The sequence below is a fragment of the Ambystoma mexicanum genome, chromosome 3q (genome assembly GCF_040938575.1).
Source record: "Ambystoma mexicanum isolate Mex_15411 chromosome 3q, UKY_AmexF1_1, whole genome shotgun sequence".
In the NCBI taxonomy this organism is placed as follows: Eukaryota; Metazoa; Chordata; class Amphibia; order Caudata; family Ambystomatidae; genus Ambystoma; species Ambystoma mexicanum.
The window spans coordinates 531,769,164-531,794,060 of record NC_090926.1 but is presented as its reverse complement, the minus strand read 5'-3'; the positions used below and the strand labels follow the sequence as shown (position 1 = coordinate 531,794,060).

The 24,897-nt window shown below is 43.0% G+C and overlaps 1 protein-coding gene across 7 annotated transcripts in view; it reads right to left on the bottom strand.

Moving 5' to 3' along the window:
- TENM2 (teneurin transmembrane protein 2) overlaps positions 1-24,897 on the bottom strand; it is a 3,863,575-nt gene that overhangs the window by 144,856 nt on the left and 3,693,822 nt on the right. For all 7 annotated transcript variants that reach the window (XM_069654289.1, XM_069654288.1, XM_069654292.1 and 4 more), the window contains 4 exons: positions 23,406-23,616; positions 13,122-13,241; positions 5,599-5,860; positions 3,742-4,009 (listed from right to left, as the gene is read on the bottom strand). In XM_069654289.1, coding sequence (XP_069510390.1) covers positions 3,742-4,009; positions 5,599-5,860; positions 13,122-13,241; positions 23,406-23,616 — 861 coding nt within the window. The remainder of the gene's footprint in view (positions 1-3,741; positions 4,010-5,598; positions 5,861-13,121; positions 13,242-23,405; positions 23,617-24,897) is intronic.

Sequence of the window (24,897 nt, the reverse complement as noted above, 5' to 3'; positions counted from 1 at the left end):
GTTTTGCCTTCTTCTGGCTCTCTGCAGTTAGAAGCTGTCTCCTCCCATGTCCTCCAGAGGCCCAGGCTATGTTACAACTCTTCACACTTAGCCTTTCTTTGACTGGAGGAAGTCCATTGTCTTCTTCCCCTGGCAGACCAAATTCTCCTCCCCTAATCTAATCATCACAGAGGTGTGATTTCCTGGTGGAGTGAGCAGAAGGGAGATGTGGGGGAAGCTGTTGGGCTGGTTAAATTGCTTTAGGCAGGCCTAAATTCAATGTCATTTTCATAAATGTTTTCTTGGTTTACAACAAAATTGCAATTTCGAAAACAAGCAGCTAGAACTCTGATTCCATCTTCTAAACCATGGGATTTAAATAGTGACAACCTAGGTTACTTACAATAACAGGTCACTTAGTTTTCAGACATTCAATTTCAGTTGTACGAGTTTAAATCCTTATGATGTAATCTACTGACAGCTGTCATACAGGCAGCCACGGGTACTGCGCCCAGATTTTGACAGATTTCACAGGAAGGCACATTTTTGCTGTGAATGTTTTGATGACAAATTCAGCTTTTCAGGACATTTTTCATAACAATTTCTTGAACTAAGTGACTTGTAGCACCCAGCAAGAATATTGGATGTTTGATGGTCTTTTGTGTCAGCATTCTGCAGTTTAAGCAATCAAGAACAAGATTTAAAAACAAGATTCTGGATTTCTTTCAGCAAAGCACTGCTTTTCATGCAGGCTTCACTTTCACTTGTTGGGCAGTCCAGTGACATGTTTCAGGAGTGTGCTCTCTGTTCCACCACTGACAACATGCATGGTAGATTTTGCAGCCATCTTTTCAAAGATGGCAGCGAAATTTTCAAAGGTTTTGGCGCGCACACAGGTTTTGTGGCCATTTTGATCATTCTGGCACCATCAGCACACAGTGCTGCCGCAGGGCAGAGCATAAGTGGGTTAATACATCCCACATACCACACCCTCTCACTTGCCCATCACCTGTGCAGCTAGTGAAACATTTGATATCTGTTGACTTGGCAACTGGATAAAATTCAATCTATACATGGATGGAGTCCGCTGTGAGCAAAACTTCATCTAAGAAACATACCCAAGTGGAACCAGAACATAATGCATCCCTCTATCACTTCCAATAACCAACGTAGATGCACTACTCTTTTGCTGTTGCCACCCCCCAGAGATGCACCACTCTTAGACATTCATCACCCCCAAACCAGGCACCACTTTTACGATTACCACCCCACGCAGATGCACAATTATTTAATGTCCATCATCTTTCCTAGATGTACTACTGCGTTACTATCACCATTCCAAAAAGGTGCACCACCGTCTCACTTTTTTAATCCCACAAATATGTGCCACTCGTTTGACTTTTGTCGTTCAACATAGATGCAGTACTCTGGCTTTATCACCCGATATAGATGCAATATTTTGAAGCTTTCAACGTCCCACACAGATGCCCCAATCTTTTACTTTAGTCCTCTCAATGACAGTAGACATGCCATTATTTTACATTTAAGATCTCAAACAGATACACTACTCTTTTCCATTCAATTATACATCTAGCTGTTCACAAGGTCCATTAATGGGCTGACAATTTTAACCACTTGCCAGGTGCGCTCCCGAGTGGCACGATATTACTGAATGTTTCGCTACTTTTCCTGCACGTCAGTTTGTGCGTCGGATGCCTGACCAGGGTGAGCTGCTCCATCTCCTCTTGGACTCCTTACTCTAGACACCTTTCTGTGACCAGCATATCAAGGCCAAGCTGATAAGTTGAGGTCAGTTTCCATGAGGAACAGCCCATAGCAATCAGCGACAACAAGGACTTCATCTTTCAACCTGTGTCCCAGGAGAAAATGGCACATTGCGCCGTTCGCATGGGCAGCCGCGAGTCAGCACGCACTGGTATCAGAGAAGAGAAGACACTGCCTTTGAGCGTACATTCGCTAGCAACGTGGGCATGCATTCAAAAGGGTTCCATCATTCACATGGGAAGCACAAGGTGCATGTAAGAGATTGCTGCTGTTTACATGAACAGATCCTGCTTCACTTGCTTGCCCATTCAAACTATTAGGGCCTGATTCACAGAAGTGTTTTATAATGGTACAATCCCATAGGAAAACCATCTGTGAATCAGGCCCATAGACCTTTAGCTTCTTATATTGTTTGCTTTACTAAAACAAGTATATATACTGTGAACTGGGAGGAAGAAAATGAATGTTAGTGGTAGGGAGAAAGAGAGAGAAGTGGAGAGAGTTATATATATATATATATAGAGAGAGAGACCGAGAGAGAGGGGGGGGGATAGATACGGATAGAGAGAAAAGGAGATAGAGAGAAATAGATATAGAAAAGAGAGAGAACAAGGAGAGAGGAAGAGAGAGATGGATAGAGATAGGGAGAGAAAGAAAGTTGGAGAAGGAGAGAGGAAGAGAAATTACAGGGCCTGCAATAGCAGCCCTGTAGTTATGGTTAAACTGCGCAACTCAATGGAAGAGCACTTTTTTGGCAGTTTATAACTTTGCTCCGCCTGGACGAATCCTTACCAAACGTTGCGTTGCAAAAAAGTATATGGCCTCTGAATGTTTTTGACAAGGTCAGTGAGGTTTCATCAGGTGGGGCAAAGTTGTAGGGGGGTCCCAACATTTTTGTTTTTTGCATAGAGAGAATGGAAAAACAATGTTGCTCACATCTACAGCCCAAATCTTTGGATGGATTTTCGCCAAATTTGAGGCAGGAGCGGCAGCCTGGTCCTGTAAATTTGGTGTAAATCCATCCAGTAGTTTTTATTAAAATGGCACCAAAGTAGGTAATAAAATGAATTAGTGATATCTGGGTTCGGTTTGCGGACTCACTTCCCTGTTTGCTCCACGGATGGGCCTCCAATTGGCCCAGAGGCCGACGTAATGTTTGTGGACATCAGACGTGCCAGCTGATTGGATGGTGAAAAGCGTGAGGTGCGTCATATTTTCCGAAATGTCCACCATGTTTTAACCACAGACTGCGCAGTGGGGAAAATGTCTGGAAAACACATTTTGGGTTATTTGGTGATGGAAAGAGGAGCTGGGAAGGGCGGGGGAGTGAAAAAAAGATGATATAGGGCTCTTTGTTTAGGTGGAAGAAGAGGGTGCGAGTGGTGCGGCAGTCTGTGGACACCGCGGTAGTCCGAGCACAGACTCTTGGGCGGGCAGCTTGAGAAACACATTTCGGGTTATTTGGTGACTGAAAGAGGGTTTGGCCGGACAGCTTGGGTTATTTGGTGATTGAAAGAGGGCTTGGGTGGACATGTTGAGATACACATTTGGGGTTATTTTGTGACTGCAGGAGGGCTTGGTTAGGGTAGGGGAGTGGAATGTAGATGATATGGGGATATTGGCATAGGTGAAAAATAGGCTTGGCGGTCCATTTCGATGTCTGCAGATGTCATTTGAATTGGAAAGTTGAGGGCAAGTTGTGGTGTGGTGGTTGTGGCCAGTGTCTAGATTCTTGGGTGCATTGCATTAAAGATTAAGAGGTGGAAATGGTAGGTGTATCCTGCAACAATGTTTATAAGCATGTAAATCAGTTTACGAGTAACCTTAGAGACTGTTATTACATTTGAACTCCTTTCAACCTAATGAATATCCTTCAATACATTTCTGAATGTTTGACAAACTTTGCAGTGCAAGCAATTCGATTGTCACATGAATTAAAAAGCTCAACATTTTTCACTTTCGGTATCATTCACATACCTACTGCATCCGAAAGACCATACACCTTCTGCCCATAGGCATCACTTTTGTCCCAGATGAAGGTATATGCCAAATTAGGGGAAGCCTGAAATGACTTTTGGAACAGATGTCCCTCCACAGCCACCATCAGATGAACTTTGATAAGGTTCAGGGGCACAGAGGTCTGGGTCATCGTGATCTTCAGCAGGGACTTGTATCCAGTCGTCCGAGAGCTCAAATAGCAGAGCTTCAGATTGGAGTTGATCATCTCAATTTCCTCATGAAGAACCTGGATCAAGAGCAGTTAAAGCATGTTATCGTAGATGCTGGAACTTGCCCACAGTAACACTGTCAAACACATGTGCACACATGAAGACATTCTGTAAAGCTTCTCATAGCCGCATACAATTGTGTGGGTCATCTGCACACACCTCATCTACCCTGCTGCAACCACACTTACTTTCCTCATCATGAACCAGTGCATAGTCCTCAAGTCTTTCCATTCCCAAGCAGAGCCACAGCAGCATGTGCTGTCGCTCACAAGACTGACTCATTGAAGCAATCTTGCAACATAGCTACATAGCATAGCTGTATAGCTACTGAGCAAAATGTTTGCAGTGCATAGTCATTTTGTACTGCAAAAATGAATACACACTGACTTTACACTTTGCACACGTCCATGAATTACGGTCTGTGTCAGCAGTGCAAAGTCACTTTTCAGCAGTGCAACGTAACTTTGCACTGTGCAAGAAAATCCATGAATTGGGCCCTAAGTATAAAGATCTGTTTGCACGCAAGGGGTGTAATTTGTGCAGGTTGATTTAACAGCTAGATTCTGCGATAGGTTGTACACATTCGCAAGCCTGGACACTGATGTTTATATTATGGTGCATAAAGGGCAACAACCATAGTGGCTCTCACTGCAGAAATAAGCTCTTTGCTCGACATGTCCACCCCTCTGCTAACAGCAGCATTCTACACACAAAACTGCACATGCCTTCTGACTAAAGTGGAGCTGTGATGTTAGGACACCTTCAGTGTCAGATACGTCAGTTATCAGACGCAATGACCAGATACAACAGAAGTTGTCCACAGAGGGATAAAGATTGTCAGTATCATCCATCCAATTGTGGGTTCACTGTAAGGTATCCTAGGTGATTGCCTGTTAGCATAATTTGCGATGATGTGAGATCGAACTGTGCGTTTGCAAGGTAAATTTGCTGATAAAACCAATAGTGCCCTTTCTATAAAACAGAATCTGGAGTGGGACAAGTGGCAGTCAATGCCTAATTATCTGAGATGCTCAAACAGGTGTTAGTGGAAGATCAAGGTTACCGTCAAGTTTAAGAGGGAATACAAACTCGCCTCTTCTAGAATGCTTACTGTTTGCTCTGAAGTTTGCCCATCTCTCCTCCCTGCTGATGGAGGTTTGCTTACATTGTGTTGGTTAGGAGGAAAGCCCAGAATTTACAAGATGATTACCCTGATCAAAAAAACAAACATGGAAATCCCAAACGGGCTCTTTAATCCCAAATACAGAATCCCCTTCCGTAAATATGTGCGGGGGAAACGGTTTAAGGAGGTAGAGGAATAATGATAGGTAATAGGAGTGGAGAAAAGATGTTTAAACCAATCTGTTTTCATTAAACAGGTGGAGGCTACCTCAAAAATCCTTGTCAGCAGATTGCAAGCATCTTTCGATGTACATCCTTAAGATGAAATCTGGTAGCATCTACTTTGCATCTACTTCGCTAAAGAGCACCACACATACATACATGCCCAAACACAAAAGAAACGGGTTATGACCAGAGTCAGTTTTCACAAAGTAATATGTTTTCTTAATCGGTTGCTTCTAAATCCTTACAGTGTGTACAGTACCTGGGTTTCTGGTACAATGGGGTTCCGTCCTGGAGCAGTGCTGAAGAATGTTGATAGAGGGGATGAAATGATCACAGGATCGGGGCGGACAAATCCACTTAAGTCACAGCTGGGGATCGTGTTCTCCTCCGTCTTCATCGCTAAAGTATCCATGGCATAAAAGCTGTTCCAAGGCAGCCATACTGTTCTCTCCTGACTCATGAAAGGTGCTCGTTCAAAGTGGAGCGTCAGGGATGATCCACCATTAGCAATCAAATCAAACCTGTGGCAATATGGACAATCCATGTGAGATAGGACCAGGTGGTGCAGTCCCATGATAATCAGTCTCTCAAGATCTTTACTTAACAAAAAGTGTACACCTAAATATGTCTTTCAAAACATGCAACATGTTCACTCACCCAAGAAAATTGTAGAACTTTCATTCTAACACAAAACAAGGAATATGTGCACACCTGGTGAAATAACGAACTACATTCTAAGAAAAACCTAAAATCAAATGATAATTAAAACATATTAGAACAATCAGTACACCCCTGATGTGTATCTACAACATACGCATAAAAAAAGGTATGATAACTGGGAACATTTAAAATTGTACAGCCATCCAACAAGCAAAACATCATGGTCAACATTTGTACACACAGCAATTATCAAGGTGGTTTGCCACAAGGTATCATAGAACTGTGAGATTGCAAGAAATGTTTAGGCAATTTGTGTCTGTGATGAATCAAAGGAACCCATCCATCTCCCGAAGGGAGATACCCCTCGACTCCTGTGAGGCTAGGGAGATTGCCCGTCCCCCAATACCCTCTCTAGGGGTAGAGGCAAGCTGGACATCCCCGGCAGAGACTCTCCCAGTGGAGACAAAGACACCCATTGCTTTGAGGAACTCCCTGAAGATCCTGCTAAAATTACCTCCTCATCTACATCCTACAAGAACTTATATGAAGAAAGAACATGTATATGTAACTGTAAACCAGATAATGTGGATCTCTATTTAGGAAAAGAGCTGCATTCAACTGTGATGAGGGAGATGAATAAAAGACATGAGAGACTCTGACAGGCTGGTGAAGAGAGAGGCAGAGATACACTGGGGAAGTCCCATGGCAAAGTAACAGCAGGAGGAGGAGGAATCTAGAGAGTCCGGGAGACCTGCAACACTCAAAATGGCTGCCAAGCAAACCTTGAGGAGATGGACGCGTTGCATGCAATTAACTGGAGAAAGAAGGAAACAAACAGTGCTGGAGAAAACATAGAAAAGCAACGCTAGACAGGCCATCCTGATAATCACGTGGAGATTAGTACACAGGTCAGACCGCAGAACATGTTGACATCTTGGATACTGAAGAGCCCTTTGAGAAGAGGGTTTGTAGCACGGGAGAACGTGAGAGGAAAAGGAACTGAATCACTATGAGAACCCAAGCTGAGGGAAGCAACATCCTGGTGATGTTATCCCCGAAGTTGTCAGGAAATGGGGAAAATGTAAGCCCAGAGGGGGTGAATAAGAATTGTTAGAAAGTTGCTCATATTCGTCACAGCCATGACACTGATAAAAGTGCAGTAACTAAGTGAATGAGAATCATTATAAAAGTGTTCTTACTCATCATATCAAAGTAACACGAATGTACCAGTGACACCAATAGAAGTAATGGAGAAGCGCTATAAAACTATTAATATATTCCTAAATCAAGACATTGAGAATACAAACCTAGAGCTGGAAAAGAAGTGTGACAAAAGTAATTCTACTCATCTCAGCCAAAGGAAGGAAAGTGTTATTTACAAAGAGAATGAGACTGTAAGCACAAAGGATCAAGAGAGAAACTTAGAAAGGCTAGATAACCTTACCATGGGAAAAGGCAACAAACACCTTTGAAAAGAAAATCAATGATAAAATATCAAATCAACTGGAAATTCTTCGATAGGAAAAGAGTTACAAATAAAACCAAGAGATGTCCAAGAAGAGAAAGAAAGAGGAAGCAAAACAGTATTATCGGAACTTTATGAACTAATCAAAGAAGTAATGAAACTATTTGAAAATCAGTTAATGAACAGCATAACTCCCCAAAAGTGAGAGTTCAGGAGAAGAAAGTCATTCTCCTGTACTTAGTTGTTAAATATAGTGGTAGGGTCAGTTATGGTTAGTTGGACAGAGGACTAATTTCTTTTAGGCTTAATGATTGACTGACAAGCACCTTAGAGTAGTTTGTTAGGTAGGGAATACCCCTTAGAATAGGGAAAGCTAGGCATTTTTCTTTTCTTTAAAATAAAAGATTAATCTAATAATAGTTAATCAGAGTATGTGTCCTTCATCGGGCTCATCACATGTCCCTTCAGATGTTTTGCCCTATGACTCCAATGATCCGTTACTATGGACTATGCTGGTTAGGCATGAAAGGATACACGCACAAAGTGTACTTATATCAAAATCTGTTTTTTTATTTATCCTTTAAGAATTGTCTTAGTAAAAATAGGTTGTTCTGTTTTCGCTTCATAAGGATGACTATTTCATAAAGTGGAAACATAACCATGAAGTAACTTGAGTGAAATATTCCTTCAGCCCACCAACATGAGCTGAAACATGAGCTGAAATTCCGATTCAATATCTGAGGCTTTTGTACCTTCAAATATAACCAAATGTTTTGCCAGACAATACATTGTTGAAAGACCAATAATTAAGTGAAGTCTTATTTTTGAGACAAATGTGTCTACAAAGCAACTGCATTGCTGATTCGGCAAACTACAACTGCCATTGACTTTTGTACTTCCTGCGCTTATTTGTTGGTCCCCAGACACGTTAGCGCCAGCACGTTCGGGGCAAGCCGCTCTGTGCCGGTCCATGACACGCCATGTAGCAACATCCATGCAACACACATTTGTAAGTCTCTTGCTTTTTCTTTACTGTTAACTGTATTGTAGATTGTATTGTGTGAGTTTAGGCTCCAATTATTCTCTAATTATACATCCGCTTGAAGGCGATTGCTAGGAAAAATCTTGGCACAAAGCTGACTACATTTATAAATAAGATAGAGTTCAGAGTAACAGGTTGCACTGAGCAAAGTAGCGAATATCGCAGACTTCCATGAAAATCAACCATATTTTAATTGAATATAAACAATGGTTAAAAAATAATGAAATCACTAAACATATATAAGCACTAAGGCTGTTGACAAAAAACACTTCTCTAAAAACAGTTATCATAGGAATTTGTCAAAACCACTGAATGATTTTTGTTACAGAAATACAATTATATATGTATCTAAGCGTTAGGTCATTGCACACATTTATCTGGTCATTGACGAATACGGTCGTTTTTAACTCTGTACAATCCAGAGAAATGGGGTCTGTGGATTGTAACAGAGTTAAAATCTACCATATTTGTCAATGACCTGATAAATGTATGCAATGACCTAACACTTTGATACATATATAATTGTAACAAAAATCGGTAGTTTTTAACTTTAAGCATGGTCTCCGCTCCTTAGCTGCCATGTTGATATTCTATCAGCCACCATGGCCAAAGACACACACACCTTGCAAAGGCCCCCAAGTTCCCGAGTAGCTAAGATCGAAGATCTTGGTGGGCCCAGGCAGCACATATGGGAGATTGAATCTTAATTGAGCTTTCCTCTGACCATTGAAACTAGATTATCGATGAAATTGTGCTGACTTGCCCATTTCCTGTTTTACTATAATATATATAGTGCCTCGTTTGAATGAATTTGCAAGAACATCCATAACAAATATCAAAAACATAAGATTAATCTGGACATAATGGCCTAATATTTAGAACAGGTGAGCTTCATCCATAGTCATCAGCAAATCTTTCAAGGCCAAGAGGTGTATTCATATGGCTGTGCATAACATTTGACACACGTTTTTGACACACAATTCCTAAGTATTAGCACCCTCAAACAAAAGACTGGCATATGAGCAGCTAATGTACTGCCCCAGAACAGCAGTGCTACCTATGGAATCGTGACATACATGACACAAACAGCTAGAGACCATGCAGCATGCAATATGTGATATACATGCAGAATCATGTTTGCATGAGTGGTTGTGCATCTTAACTCAAGGTGCCTTAGTGTAGTCAAATGTTCAAGTTTGGAAGACAATAGAGAGAGGACTTGTATGGTAGAAGAATATATAAGTTCAATGTAGAAGTTATCCACCCACTCTCCCACATCAGAGGCTAACCAGATCTAAATCTCTATAGCCTATACGATCTTGGGCTCCTCATTATGGAAAACATATTCATAAGTCTCTACACCAAGGCCATAGAAAACAGATTGGCACACAGGCTCTGAGTACTTCACCCTACACCCATAACCACAACAGTTTTGCCATCTGTCTCATTAATGGCCCCGCCTCCCACTTCCTTACAGAGCCAAAGACAGTGAGGCCACCAAAGGTGGCAGAAGGGAGCTATACAAGACCACTTAAATTACTTATAATCTAGAAGTAGTTGACTCACTCATTTCATCACTCGTAATAGTGTGACATGTGCTGCTCATAGGAAGGTCTCTCGTGCACTGTAGCATTCAAACTTGAAAATCCATTCAGTATGTTTTGTAGGATGGAAATGTTTGCCAATAAGCTCTTGTGGCCTTCCCGCAGCCTTATAGGAGAATGCTATAGCATTGTTCAAAGCTGTATTCCTCGTCACATCTTGTTGGGATCTTGTGTCTACATAACTCTGAAAACCATCATGCCATCATTGTGTCAGTCTCCTTCTTCTACAATGAAAAGGGCTAAGGCTTGTATTCTTCTTTAAAGGAAATGAAAACACCTAGCTGTCCATATTTCTATGAGAAACAAAAGACTAAAAGGTATCTGGAAGAATGTCTGTTTAACTTAACTGTCCACCATCCTGCGTCAACATCTCTAGTTCTGTCCCACACACTTATAATAGATGTGGTTGAAGTGTTTGTTACCCAGTAGAAGGGATACCTTCTCCTGGGTTCATGATCAATGTTCACTTCAGGAACTTCAGTAGTTCTCACCAGGGGGAATAACTCCCATCCCCTGGTTAGCATATTCTCAAAAAGCAAAGTTCAAACAATGTTTAGCAGGGAGAAAGACTCTCTTCCACTGGTTGCAAGCGTCTTCAAACAACAAAAAACAACCCCATCCACCCTTCACCTCAAGGTTTCCCTTGATTGAAAAGATGCCTTTAACATTTTGTAATGAAAGGCCATGTTGGAAGCTTGCCCTTTCTCCTTCCACTTGAATCAAGGGGAATGTATCCCTTCCCCTGATTGACAGGTTTCTTCAGCACTTGATATCTGGATGAATCTCTCCTTCTGCTGCTTCCTTTTACAACGTGTCAATCACACTAGACCAAGGGGAATGACTCCCTTCCCAGGGACACTCCAGTGTCTCCTCTTTTCAATTTTCCATAAAGTTCCAATTGTGCTCTCTTTGGGTTTGAATCCTCGATCAAGGTTTCTCTGAATGGTTCTGTTCCGTCCACTGACACAAGGAAGATTTCCTCTGATGCACCAATAGTGCTCTTGTCTCTTGAGGTCTGTGGCCCTTCTCTTGCGGTTAGTGGTTATGGCTCTAACTTCTCTTATTGTTCATATCATAGAGATTTTACCAGGGACCACAAAGATACCCTGTCACCTCCCTCGCATCCCCACTGGTACAACCATGACTCATGTTACATTGTAGCGATATGTGTCACATCTCTGAACTTCGATGAGACTGGAAGCAGTCTCTCGTTGGATTTGATGGTCTGTCCCATTCTCTCACATTGCCAGTCCAACTTCTCGGGCAGTGTTACGGGCAGTGTTACTGTTCTTCTCAATAACCAGAGTTGTGTGCGGTCTCTGTACTCTGGGGTCAGATGGGGATTACTCCCTTTATTGACAGTCTCCACCAGTCTCAAGATTCCAACTTCCTGCATCTCACAGCGTCCCCGTTCAGTATGGCTCACCAGCTTGGCTCTCTATTTCAGCTGTCCTTCTTCAATTTTTAAAGTGTTCAAATGTCCATTTCCTCAAGACTATACTGTTGCTCTCGGTTCTGGAGAGTGATCGTCATGTCTGTATGCCCCTGCTTCATCACAGTACTTTCAGGTTTCCTATACTCACTACCCTGAGTGCAGTAGATGGGTTTACTCTCTACAAAGAGGTTATTCAAGGAAGGAGAGGTTAGAGTGTGTGGGGGTTGTTGGTGTTATAAGGCATGGACCCTAGATGGTCATAGTCATCCCTGAAGAGGGAGTCTCTCCCCATGAGATCTTCCCCCATTATACCCACCCCAGCCGGACTATGGGGTAGTGGCCTCAACTCCCTGGTCTCATGGGAGGGGGCTCCCCCTCGGGAAGAAGTGATGACATCTAGGGGTTTGTCACACCACCCATATCTTTCTTCATGGCATTTGTGTTCTCCTGTTAAAAGAGGGCAACAGGTTGATCTTTGGTCCCAGAAAGTCAGCTTGGAAAATACTCCCCCTTTCTTTTGGGAGGGAGGGCCATGCTATGCTTGGCTATATTCTGCAGGAAAACCTGAGGGTGCTTTGAACATGGCAAAAAGCCAGAGGTTTGGTGGGGCAGCAGGGTTACCCAATAGAGGAGAAGGGCAAGAAAGCAGGTTCTCAGAGAATTGCAAATAGTTTATCAGTGGATGGGAAGATACCCTCGCTTCCTGGTGTTACTTACAGCCACCAGGCCATGCCCTGTGTAGAGTAAGTATAAGAGTTGTTCTCTGGATTTGTGGAAATAATCTTTCAACTAGAATGCAAGTATAGAAAACTATATACAAGATAGTGTGTTCCTTAAGGTCCAGGGGAACACAATCGTCACCTAAAATGTTGTTTGGTCCACACTTGACACTGTGTTGGGATCAATACACAATGTTCCATACAGATTGAGAAGATTTAAGTATGTCCTGCGTCAGTCACTTAGTGTTACACTCCCCCTGTCCTTTTCCTAACTCTTTCATAAACGGACGGTGTTAAAATCAATAGAGAAACGCTGTGCATTCGAGATAAAAAAAAAAGAAAAAAAAATAACAGGCAAGTTCCCAGGACTGTCAGGCACCGTTGCTGCTAAAACTCTCTTCTGGTCAAGATTGCCCCCGGTTTCAAGAAGTCAAAACATGTTCCAAGTCAATATTGCACCAGGAATAATGTTCCCAGCTGAACGATAACGGTGAGGCAGTCATGCAGAACAGTGCAAATCGGAATCTTCTCAGAGCTACTGTCTGTTGACTGTTGCCTGTGTCGGTTTACGGTGTGTAACTTATTCCACGACATGCACATGTTCACAACTAGACAATATTTTCAGTGAAATTCAAGGCAATCTCTTTGCAGGTTTTAAAAAAAATACCATTGCTTTATTTTTAAGTGGTGCTTATGATTCAGAAGCGACAGCATGTGGGCAGGTATGCTGTAATACCATCTCGGCATGAGGGGGATTGTTTCATGACAGCGCAGAGTGGCACTCCCTATCGACTGCCAAGAACAGATGGCAAGCACTAAGCACTAAGCAGGTACATGGAAGGAACCGGTCCACTTACGTGCCATCCTGGCGAGTGATGGTGTAGCCGTACTTTGGATACTTGACAAAGGACACGTTGACCCCAACCAGCGGTGTTCCATCAGTGGTGACCACCTGGCCTCTGATGAGGGACACCAAACTGTCAAAGGACACAAAAAGCATGTTCATCAATTGATTTTAGCTGTCCATCGCTACTCAATTTTAATTCTCATTCAAACCGTTGCAATAAACTACTAAGCAGGTTAGTTATAAAATTCGACCAGAAACAGTAATGGCTAAATTGTACTAAAGTCATAGGTTGCATTGTAGAACAATGATATAAATAAAAGCTGTGTTTCCGTCTCTTCAATGAAAACATATCGCCTGGATACCTTTTAGTTGGCAGACTTGCACTTTGCAAATCTTCCCACTTTTCAGTTCTCTCAACTGTTTTGAACGTTCCTCATTGGTCAGGGAGAGAATGATGACATTCATTGGTCAGGGAGAGAATGATGACATTCATTGGAACATCACTTCCATTAGCCCGACTAGGAGAAGTGACTGACTAGAGCAGGGTTCTGCAACCTTTGGCACTCGAGATGTTTTGTATTACAACTCTTATTGGGCCCTAAGCAGTATAGTGAACTGTGAAGGATCATGGGAGGTATAGTCCAAACCATCTGGAGAGCCACCATCTGCCCCAACAAGCGTTTTTAATGGTGATGGATCATGGGAGTATTAGTCCATTTGGAAATGTCATGGCTGTGCATGTCGACAGGAATGAGTGCTTTCGCTCAGGTGTGGTTGGGGGTCTGGATTTGGGGCTGAATGTTTCAAGTACTCACTATTTCACTTTCATATCACACTTTACACCTGTATGACACAGGCGTGGCCAAAGTGTTTTTAAGTGATGACTGAAGAGAGTGGGACAGAAGAAAGAGAGCAATGATGAGTGACAAAGTAAATGTGGCGCACCTGCATAGAAAGAGGTGACAGCTGCAACTGGGGAGTAGGGTGTGGGGGAGGTGGGGAAAGATGAACTGGAGATGGTATGATACGAAAAGAAAAGGATATAAAGGAGAGCAAATGTGACAATTCCCAGGGTATTGCCACTGCTTCCATAGGGGAAGCCCCTTCCCATGAGGACAGGGAGGTGAGGACGCTACCCGATAGTCCCCCTGGTGCTGGTACTCAGAGGGTGGATCGCATGGGGAGGGAAGCCCTCAATGGAACCAGTGACAATAGCCTTGGAAGAATGTAGCATTTACCCCCTCCATTGCTGTCCCTATTGTCCTTTCACCCCACTCAGTCCCTTCTGGTGCGCCACACTCTTATGTGTTTTAGTTGGATAGAGGATTTCATTAATCATACTGGGATGTGGAAGAGTGAGGCTTACCTAGGTAGAATACAAGTCATCACTGACACAAAGAAGATGAAGCAAGGGGGCAAAAGCCCATTGCAGAACCAACGTAAGTGGTACATCTTACAAGTGGCAGCCTCAATAATAGAAAGGGAAGAAAGACTACACCAAGCATCAACCGAGCCCTGGAGGAGCGAGGAACCAAACACCGGTTTGCGACAAGGGACCTGAAAACTTGAAGGCAAGAAGCTGTCAAGGAGAGATGTGGCTCTTCAAGGGGTCTGAGCAACAGGGACCTGGCCGGTGGCAGAGAGAAGGGAAGCCCGACCAGCGAAAGTGAACAGAGAAGGGGAAAACACGCAGCCAAGGACATGAGGGAGAGTCTAACGCTGTGCAGCCGAACAAGAAAGTCGAGTGCAGCAGCAACACAGAAGCCCCACTCTGCCCCCAGCAGAGACCGGAGACTGCACAAAGATTTCCCGAGGTTGAGAAAGGGTCAGACCAGCTACTGGAGCATGAAGGGAGTTAATTGGATTACAATTTGATACACACTTTGTGAATCACATACATGCATCCCGAGATGTAAAAGGGGATAACAGAGGAATTATACAATTTGATACAAACTTTGTAAATCACATAAAGACATCCCGAAAAGCAAAGGGGGATAACAGAGGAGTTATACAATTTGATACAAACTTTGTGAATAAGCCCATGTGGAACAGTACCTGGCAGGAGAGTACACCAGGTCTGTCTAAGAGGACATTAGGTGAAATAGGGACAGGGGTTCCACAGAAACAAGATACCAGGGTGGGGACCCATATGAAAGTGGGGAAGCCCTGCCAGTGCACATCCGGGTCTGGGACCCATATGAAAATGGGCAAAGGCTGCCAGAGAGGTATACAAGGGTCAAGGACCCACACCAACATGAAGACACATATAATCAGTGGGTTGGGACCCAAAGTAAGTCAGGAAGATCCTTTGAGAATATATAGGGATCTGAAACGCAGAGAAAAGAGAAACAAGTGGCAGAACAAATCAGTGAGACCCAGAAAATGTCCAGAGGGATCTAGGGCCAAGGCTGAGAAGGAGAAAAGTTACGAGAATCCAGAACAAGGGGACAGGTACCCGTGGGTAAAGAAAGAATTACATTTTGGAACTCTAAAAAAAATAGTCAAGTCTGGCAGGATAATGAACCAGACTTGATACCACGTAGGCGATAAGAAGCTACTTGGAAATTGTGTGGAGACACTGAGTTATTATAAATAGGAAATCTATGGCCAGGACTGGCAGGCTAGTGAACCAGACCTGATAGAACATCTATGAGTTGAAGCACAAACAGAGGAAGAGATTCTCCCCCAGAGGACTGGGCAATGTGTTGCATATATGTTAGAATTAACATTTCAGAAATAAACATTGAAGATACTTTCACAAGATTTTAACTTTGTAGTCTATACCCAAAATAAGAAGGCCCTCGTTCTGTATTAAAAAGCCAACCAATTTTCCTTAGTTAGTTTAGAGTGTAAGGGATGGAAATAGGTTTTGACACAGGACAGTGACATTTTACTTCACGGACATCCTGACAGAGTTCTTAGTATTTTTGTTCAGGTAGGGCAACCCCACATAGTAACAGGGCAAGATAGGCTTTTCTTTTCATTTCACTTTTCAAATAAAAGTCTTTGCCATCAAACATGCCACCACTGTGTCAGACTCATATTTCTGCACCCTTAGAAGAGCCATAGATATATAGCAAAGTAAAAGCTTTGTAGCCAGGGAGAAGTAGATTGTGCACAACAGTCAATGGCAAGAGTGAAACTACATACAATTTCTGTTAATGGGACATTTTTTGTCATAAAGAAAAACAATGGATGCTATCTACTAGTCATTAATATTATTATTATTATTATTAGTGTATTTATTGAGTGCAGAGCTAGCTTTGAGAAGCAATAGAGCGCTATACAGAGGTATACAACAGTACAGATACACAACAGAGCACTTTACATAGGTATACAACTGTATAGATGCATAACAGAGCACTTTTCAGAAGTAACAACAGGACAGATATACAGCGGGATAAGATACAGAGGGGCACAGAGGAGGGTTACAGCTGTACAGGGTGGCAGGGAGGATGGCGTCCAGTGAGTCAGGTGGCACAGAGGTGGCATGATGGCCGAGGTGTTCAGGAGGAGAGACACCTTGAAGAGGAAGGTCTTGAGTACTTTTCTGAATTGTAGGAGCATAGGGGCGAGTCTGATGCTAATGGGGAGGAGGTTCGGTAGTCTGAGGGCAAAGGCAGAGAAGGCTTGTTTGTTGATTAGAATTGCATTGTATTTTATTGGTGTTTATAAAGTGTGGGTTTACCAGTGTAGCAGCAGATCTCTGCACTAATGAAGTTTCTTCAGTGTATGGCTATTTTTATTCTGCAGCTCCTTGAGTTATAAGGGCTTTTTGTTACACGCTTCTGGCACCGGCCTGAAACCACTACCTTACTGCAGCAGTGGTCCTTGCGGCCTCTCTGGTCCCAGCCTGCAGCGGGCCGACATTGTGGTCTTTCATCCCACCGTCCCCAGGCATGCTCTCGATTCATGCTCTCCATGGAGAATGCTCCCACAGTCACGACGACCATGGCTCGCTGGTGGCCTGCAGAAACATCATTCTCGTGTTGCATGTCTGGGACATTCTCAGCATCACGTGACCTGCCTCTTGGTCACATGATGCATGGGATGCTGCTATTCCGCAGTATAAAGCCGTCTTCGTAACAGCAGACAGTGCTACTGAACTGTCCTACAGTGTTTGGCCGTTTGATCTAAGCTCTGATTTCCGGGATGTTGTGCTTCAACTCTCTGCTTTGCCTGGATACCTCATCTCTGCATCTACTTTGGATTTTGGTGCTTCTGGACTGCTTCTTCTGGGTTTTTCTTGGACTTAGAGATTTTGGATTTCTCGTGTGCTACTCTGGATTGTACTTTGCATTGGATTTGATTCTAGACTATTGGCTCCACCCAAGGATTGTCCCTGGACCTATGCTTTGTCTTCTATTTTTCCTTGTCCTTTCTCTTTTGCGCTCTTGTGCTGCCTGGGATACCCCTGCCTTTAGTTGCAACTTTGATGCCTTCGGGACTTATTTCGCCTTCCATTGGTCCCTGTCTCCTGGAACCTCACCCACGCCTTTATTCAGCCTGTGCAGGTACATCCATTTCTGTACCTTGGCTTCCCTTACCTGTACATTGTTTCACCCCTGTTTGTTTCTTTGCAGCTGGCTGGTCCTTGGCTGTATTCCTGTTTTGGTTCCCTTTTGCTTCATTGGTTGGCCAGAGTACTTTTTGCCTCCTCTGGCTGGTCCATGGGGAAGGAAGTAGTATTGTTCACCTGGGACGTGTTCGTAACACATTTAAACCAAATTCATGCATGTTCAATCAAACAGAACTCAACCCAAACAGAACTAGTACCACTAACAAAGTAGTCAAGTTGACCTATGCCGAGAGTGATATCTGATGTTCATAGAGCCCAGTGGTTTTTACCATACACAGCATTGCATTCTTGTACTTGTAGTCGTACATTTGTAATGGGATAAGCAATAATACAAGTACCATAATGTACTGTTATTCAAGCTATAAAAATACAGGAACCATTGTCCACCTCACCTATGACATGGATCTACTTTACATTGTGGTATTAATCCTTATATTCTGTCTTCCAGTTCTCGATGCCATTATCAAGACAACATATCCATTTGAGGATGGCGTTGTTCTGAGGTGTTGTCTGCATTCAATGACACTTTCCTGTTTAAATACACCATTAACAGAATATGTGAAAATTAAACTATGGGGGAGGGGGTATTATGTTGTATTTCTGGGCCATTTTATGGAACAGTTGTTGCTATATACATGGCCTTCTAGCACTTTTCCACGGGTGGGTGGGATTGAAATGCCAACAATGTGGATTGCCTGATCAACGCTTATTTTCTGTTCATGAATTGTATATCAAGAAAAGAACTAGGACTATCCAAACAGGATTGGGGATCCCCTGATCAGGGGTGGAATATGGATAGGCCAGATCGGGAAACAATGTCTTTCTTGGAAGGAACCACAGACCCTTGATGTGTTTTTAGCCAGGGTCTGGCTCGGGCATAACATTGTCTTGTGCACCAATGAAAAAGTAGCCCAGGGTTCACATGGTGATTCATTCCTTTTGTGACAAACTGTTTGAATAATACCCAACCCAAAGGTGAGTTTTTATGATGCAATGTGATGCAAATCAAGCAATTAAAAGAATATTTATTCAGCAACAATGATCAAAACTACCAGCCTCATAGTAAATGACTCATCGATCACAGAAAACAGGCCCACGCTAGAGTTGTGCGTTTTTGGTTCGGGCATTGCCCTATTGCTATATAGGCCAGACATGGTGTTGGAGAAGCGTAACATAACCACTGAAAAAATCCCAGCATGCTCAGCTCACAGTAGCATTTCCTGAGTTTGTCACTGATTTGCCAGTGGGTAATTCTGATCTTGTGACAGAGAAATGCAAGATCTGAAGAAAGCATCATTGTATGCATTGGATTATCCTCACTATTGGTAATTCTCAAAGTGGTGCTCATTGCAGAGACCAAAACTGAGCTAGACTCACACTTCCCAACACGTCCCATAGCAGAGCTCTTGACCTGGCGCGCAGCATACATGCACCGGACTTAATCAAAAGCTGTATTTCAGATTTTGTGTTGTGGATGGAGGAAAGATATGATGGATCTATCAAGTACAGGATACATTATTAATATGCAAGTTCAACTCAAAAAAACATTGGCACCCTGCAATACTAAACTCACCAGTTTCACTTTGAAAAGTGGCCCTTGTGGGCTTGTTCAAAAGAAACCATGCTTAATTATTTTAAGGCTGGTGGCTTACTTTGCATGCACGGACAGGACAACGTGCAGTGTGTTGTCCAAATGGTCAGTAGACAGAGGTTATGGAAAAACGCTGATTTTCTGTTTTTATGGTAAGGTTTCAGATGAGGGTTGATATTATGTGTGTGCTCTATCCTTAGCAGTGTCTGGTGGCATACATGTTCTCAGAGTTGTGCACTAAGTGATTAGACCCCATAGCAGTAGCATTTTTTTAAACGTTTCAATTTCTATGATATTTCAAAAGCTTGTGTAAACAGAATATAACATATATTTTAAATCTGTATTAATTGCCTATTTAAAAATATATATTTTGACCATTTTTGCAGTGTGGTCGGAATTCTGCGAGCAATATGGAGCCTTTACATTTCTATGATATTTTAACATTCCTTTCTTTAGCTTGTGTAGACAAAATATCGTATATATTTTAAATCTGTGTTATCTGAAATGATCTGAAACGTTTGGATTGAAAACATGTATATAACATTATTGAATTGTCTATACATGTTTGTATTGTAATGATCTTAATGAATATAAATGCGAATTTTATGTAAAATAATTGTAACAGTTGTGGATGTTTCTAGGAACTAAGTACAACTATAACAATAAATAAATCAGTATTTATTGTCTATTCCAAACATTTATTTTGACAATTTGTTCGGTGTGGTGGGAATTCTGCAGGCGATATTGAGTCTTTAAATTTGTATGATATTTTTTTATTCCTCTCATTAGCTTGTGTAGGCAGAATATAACATATATTTTAAATCAATCATTTAGTGTCTAATCCAAAACTGGATTTTGACCATTTGTTTCGGCGTGGTGGGAAGTCTACGAGCAATATGGCGCCTCACTGGGAGCCGCAGTCCTGCGGAAACGGACAGCACCTGGAAAGCCAGCGGTGGTGCTGGCCTTAATAGGCTTTGGGAGCATTGGCACCAGCGCTGATAGCTGCAATTACAGGGCCATCTTGCAGAATTACAACCCAAGGATCAAGGCAGCCTACACTTCAATACCGATAATGAAAATCCTGTCAACGTCCCGGAAATCAATCTCCTGCCTTGAGATCTGCACTCGCTCCGTCAGTCGGCCACCTGTCCATCGAACCTGGAGCGACGGGGTCCACTGGGAACGCCTGCAGCTGACTTACCCTTTGCAAGGTTTTTTTTTTTCTTTTTGCACACTTCATTTCTTAAAATACAATGAAAGTTAGACTTTCTATCGAAGAAGGATATCTTTTGATGGAAAGTGTATGGTATCAATGAACTATGACACTACCAGTCATGCAACGCTAAAACCGCTTGACTGTGAAAGAGCTTTTTTCTACCTCAGTAATCCATACAATACTGCTCTGTTTTGCCAACCTCTGTTATAGTGTAACATGCTGATTGTGATAGTCTAACGGCCCTAACTTAAGCATTAAGTCATGCTCAAGCGCCGAAGTCTGCTTTTGACCATGCTCTACTGTGCAAAAAATGGTTGCATTTCATTATCTCAAAGTAGTACTTTTAAGAAACTTGTCGAAATGTCAATTTTCCGATGAATTCATTTTTCTCTAAAAGTTTTCCTTACCTTTTATAAATGGTGGTACCCCCATCTTCTCCTCCTTTCCCTTTTTGCTTCTTTTAAGCCATCTCTGTTCCTTAATCCCTTTTTTTGTTTCCAACTTTTCATCAGAAAAACAGTAATCAAACTAGGATCCTCATTTTTTTCTTCTTTCATGTGACTGGACATGTTCTAAACACCCAACTTGCGGGGTCGGCATAGGTAGCGAGTAGGACGATGGCAGCACTCTTCCTTGCTTTGTGAGACGATCCTCTGGTAATTGCGGGTGTCCCTGTTTGGAGAAGTTCGATGGTTTGGAACACATAGTAAGAGGATAATGTGCAGTGCTCTTGCCAGCGAGTCAAAACAAAGAAAGAGAGCTCCACTAAACTAATCCTAGTGAGCTAACCCACAGGTCTCTGCAGACTGTGTGATTCCAGGTGGAAGGGTCACACACCACTTCAGGTATTTCCGTGCCGAGACTCAAAAAGCTATGTGGGATACGTGTGCAGACATCCCAGGGACTTGTGCTAGAGCTGGTGTGATGTGTTGCAGTGACAGCAGCAACTGTACCAGCAGCTGCAGAGGACCTAAGCACCTGATGGACATCACCCTTTAAGAGAGGAGATGACTGGTGTCTCCTGATAATACAAGCCCTGGTTAAGAGGCATCAATGTTGTGGGACAGTGTAGAGGCAACACGGACACTGATGTCTACACATTTGGAGACCCAGTGTGCATAGATCAAGTGCATGGAAGGGTTTCCTTTCTGCAGACAGAGCACTAACCTATTAAGAAGAGTAGATTGACTGGAGTTTGGAGTGATATGGTAGGGAGGAAGGGGGCAGTGTGTGATGCAAATGCATTAGCAGATTTGTATAAGCCCTGTTTAGGCCACGGAGAAGGCAAGGAACACATGGGGGAGTCCTCAGTGGAGTTAATGTTGCAGGAGACTGCTAATTATGGTGGCAATATGAGGGCCTGTCCAAGAGTGGAACAGTTCCCATCGACTCTACAGAGGCCATGCATAAAATATAATTGAAGCCTGCAAAAGAGTTTCAGCAGGTAGACTCCGTGCTGGCCGGTGAGGGAAGCGCGATTGTCAGGAGTGGCTTCCACTATAAAGATGTAGTACTCTGATGCTTTGCTCTGGTGCCATTGGTATTCCTGCAAGAGGCAAGAATGCATCGCAAAACAATTCAGCACTGAATTGCTTCCTCTATCTCACAGCTAGTGAATAAATGTGAGCAGCTTGAAAATATTGTGAACACTAGATTTCCAGGTTTATGCCAGCCATGTGCACACCGCCGAAGATCTTCCAGCTCCCATTTCAGCCCTGAACAGAGAGGAGCCAACTCAGAGGGGTCCTCCAGTTACCCTCGCTCAGGTATTTTGACTTCCAACAAGATCCCCAAGTGGGAAGTTCCATCCTAACACTGGCTTGAGAGACAGTATATTGAGATCGGTGGCATCCAAGAAGAAGATTGAGTTTAAGGGTCACTCTGCCTTTCTCTGGAGAATTTGAATAAACAGAGAGAACTTCAGTCTTTGAGAAAAAACTTTGAGCAATTGGATCCCCAGGCAAGATTAAGGGGTTCACACAGTGAAAGGTCTCCTTTTCTGTGGCAGTGAAGGCTGCCATGTTCCTCCTGGAAATGTGTCCCATTGTATGTGTGTGGTGCTGTCTCACATTGCCAATTTTCCACCAGTGACAGTTTTCTATGTGTGTGTACAATCTCCTCTATGGGCTACTACCCATATTTGCACTCTTCTGTTGCTATGAAATGTATTAATTGTGTTGCTAAATTATGTTGTTTATGCCCTGGCTTCCTCAAAGGTCTTTATGAGACTTGAGTGCGCTGATCTTTGACTTTGCAATGTTGAGTTCAATAGGATATTTGGTTTTGTCCTCCCCTTCCCAACCACCCCATGGAGTGTGACAGTAGTTTTTCCTCCATCTTGTTATATGTTGCAGGTAGGAGCGGTTTCCTACTGGTGTGGTAAGTGTATTCCATAACTATGTTTGTAACATTTTGGTGTGTATTTCAGAATGTTAACAATTTGATTTGCTTGGTTGATTGCATGGTATAATATGACGTAATTGCCAATTAACTGTTTTGGAAAATAAAAACAAAGGCCAACTGAAGTGTAGATTAGAGACTGAAAGTAAATCCGGGCAATATTTCTATGAATAGCTACTAATGCATAGCTTTTGTGCTAATTGCAGAACCAAACCATTTGGTATATGTCCTACACAGCCAACCAGTTGAGCTAGGCAGCATCGCAGTATTGGTATGCATACCCGCTTCTTGGTTGCAGAAATAAAAGTGACAGTAATAAGCAATGACAGATGTCCACCAGAGAAACTTGATGACACGATGGGAATATAGAAAATTAAAGACACATTTCATGTTGAGAAATGAATAAAACTTTGCTGACGAGTTTTGCATCTATCAACGCTGCTGCAGTATTTCAGCCACTACTCCAAGCCCTTGGATAGTAGGGAACATTAAGTTGGCGCATTACCTGCCGTTGAATGGGTTTTCCCCGGGAATGATGTGCGTGCTGTCCTTTCCGACTAAGGGCTTGATTCGGTCGTAGAAGGACTTGACGGCGGGTGAGCCTGATTGACTCTGCTGAATTATGTCCAGAGGGTCCCGCGACCCTCTGCAGAGTAAACTCGCCTGGCACGTTGACTGGAGGCAGCAGTCGGGATCCAGGCAGTCCACCAAGCCATCTGTGGGAAGAGGAGAGAAACCATAAGTGATGATCTAGAAGGGGTCAACTTGAGCAATAAGACTGATTGACACAACACAGTGAAAGAGGCATGATTCACTGTGTAAGCTGTAGAGGCTCTGTGACAAGCACTCTGACACCATGTGGGTGCGGGGTGGTGGGATAATCACCCTTTCTCATGGATCCATGCACAGCACCTTTGAACATTACCCTTCTCCAGTCGGCCATGTGTTAGCGTGCGCCGTGCTTCCACTCTATGTGCCCTTCGTTTCATCTGGTCCATGCTTTTTGAAGTGTTATTCATTATTTCCCCACAAGAGTCAAGCAATTTCCTCAAGTACCACCCGTTTTAGGGAGACTATGTAAGTGCTTCTCTGGAGATTTATTTCCCGAACCCACCTCTGATGGGATATATTCACTTATTTAATCCATTTGTACTCGTGGGAGATTAAAACGCCTCTAACATATTTCATCACCTTCTCTCTTTCCAGAAACCCATCTAGGATGTTATTTGTTTAAATTTACTCCATTTGTACTCCTAGTACATCGGAAAACCTCTATCATATACTGTCACCCTCTTTCTTCCAAGAACCCACCGGAGATGGGATAGATTCACTTATTTACTCCATTTGTACTCCTAGTGAGATGAAAAGCCTGTATCATACCCCATTCCTCTCTTTCTTTCTAGGAACCCACCTTTGATTGGATAGGTTCATTATTTACTCCATGGCCCTCATTACAACCCCGGCGTTAACCATGGTTAACGCCGGTAATTTACCGAATCTGCCATGGTGAAATGGGGAATTACCACCCCATTCCAAGGTTGGCGGGGCGGTAATTCCCCATTTACCATTGGCCCTTCCCCATTCCCATTTTTGCTCCATAGGGCTCAATGGGAATGGGGAAGGCGGTAATTACGGAACCGCAAATTGCAGTACCGTAATTACATTCAAGGTCCCTTTGCGGGTCCCTACTTTAACGGCTGGTAGAGACCAGCCGTTAAGGTCAGGAGCCGCAAAGGGACCTCGTAGTAAGGCGTTAAGGGGTTAACGGCGCCGCAACCTTTTACGGCGCCATTAACCCCTTAATGTCAGGGTCGTAACGAGGCCCTATGTGTACTTTTAGTGGAATGAAAGCCGGTATCATATCCCATTCCCCTCTTTCTTTCTAGGAACCCACCTCTGATTGGATAGGTTCACTTATTTACTCCATGGCCCTCATTACAACCCCGGCGTTAACCATTGGCGCTATTAGCCCCATGGTTAACGCCGGTAATTTACCG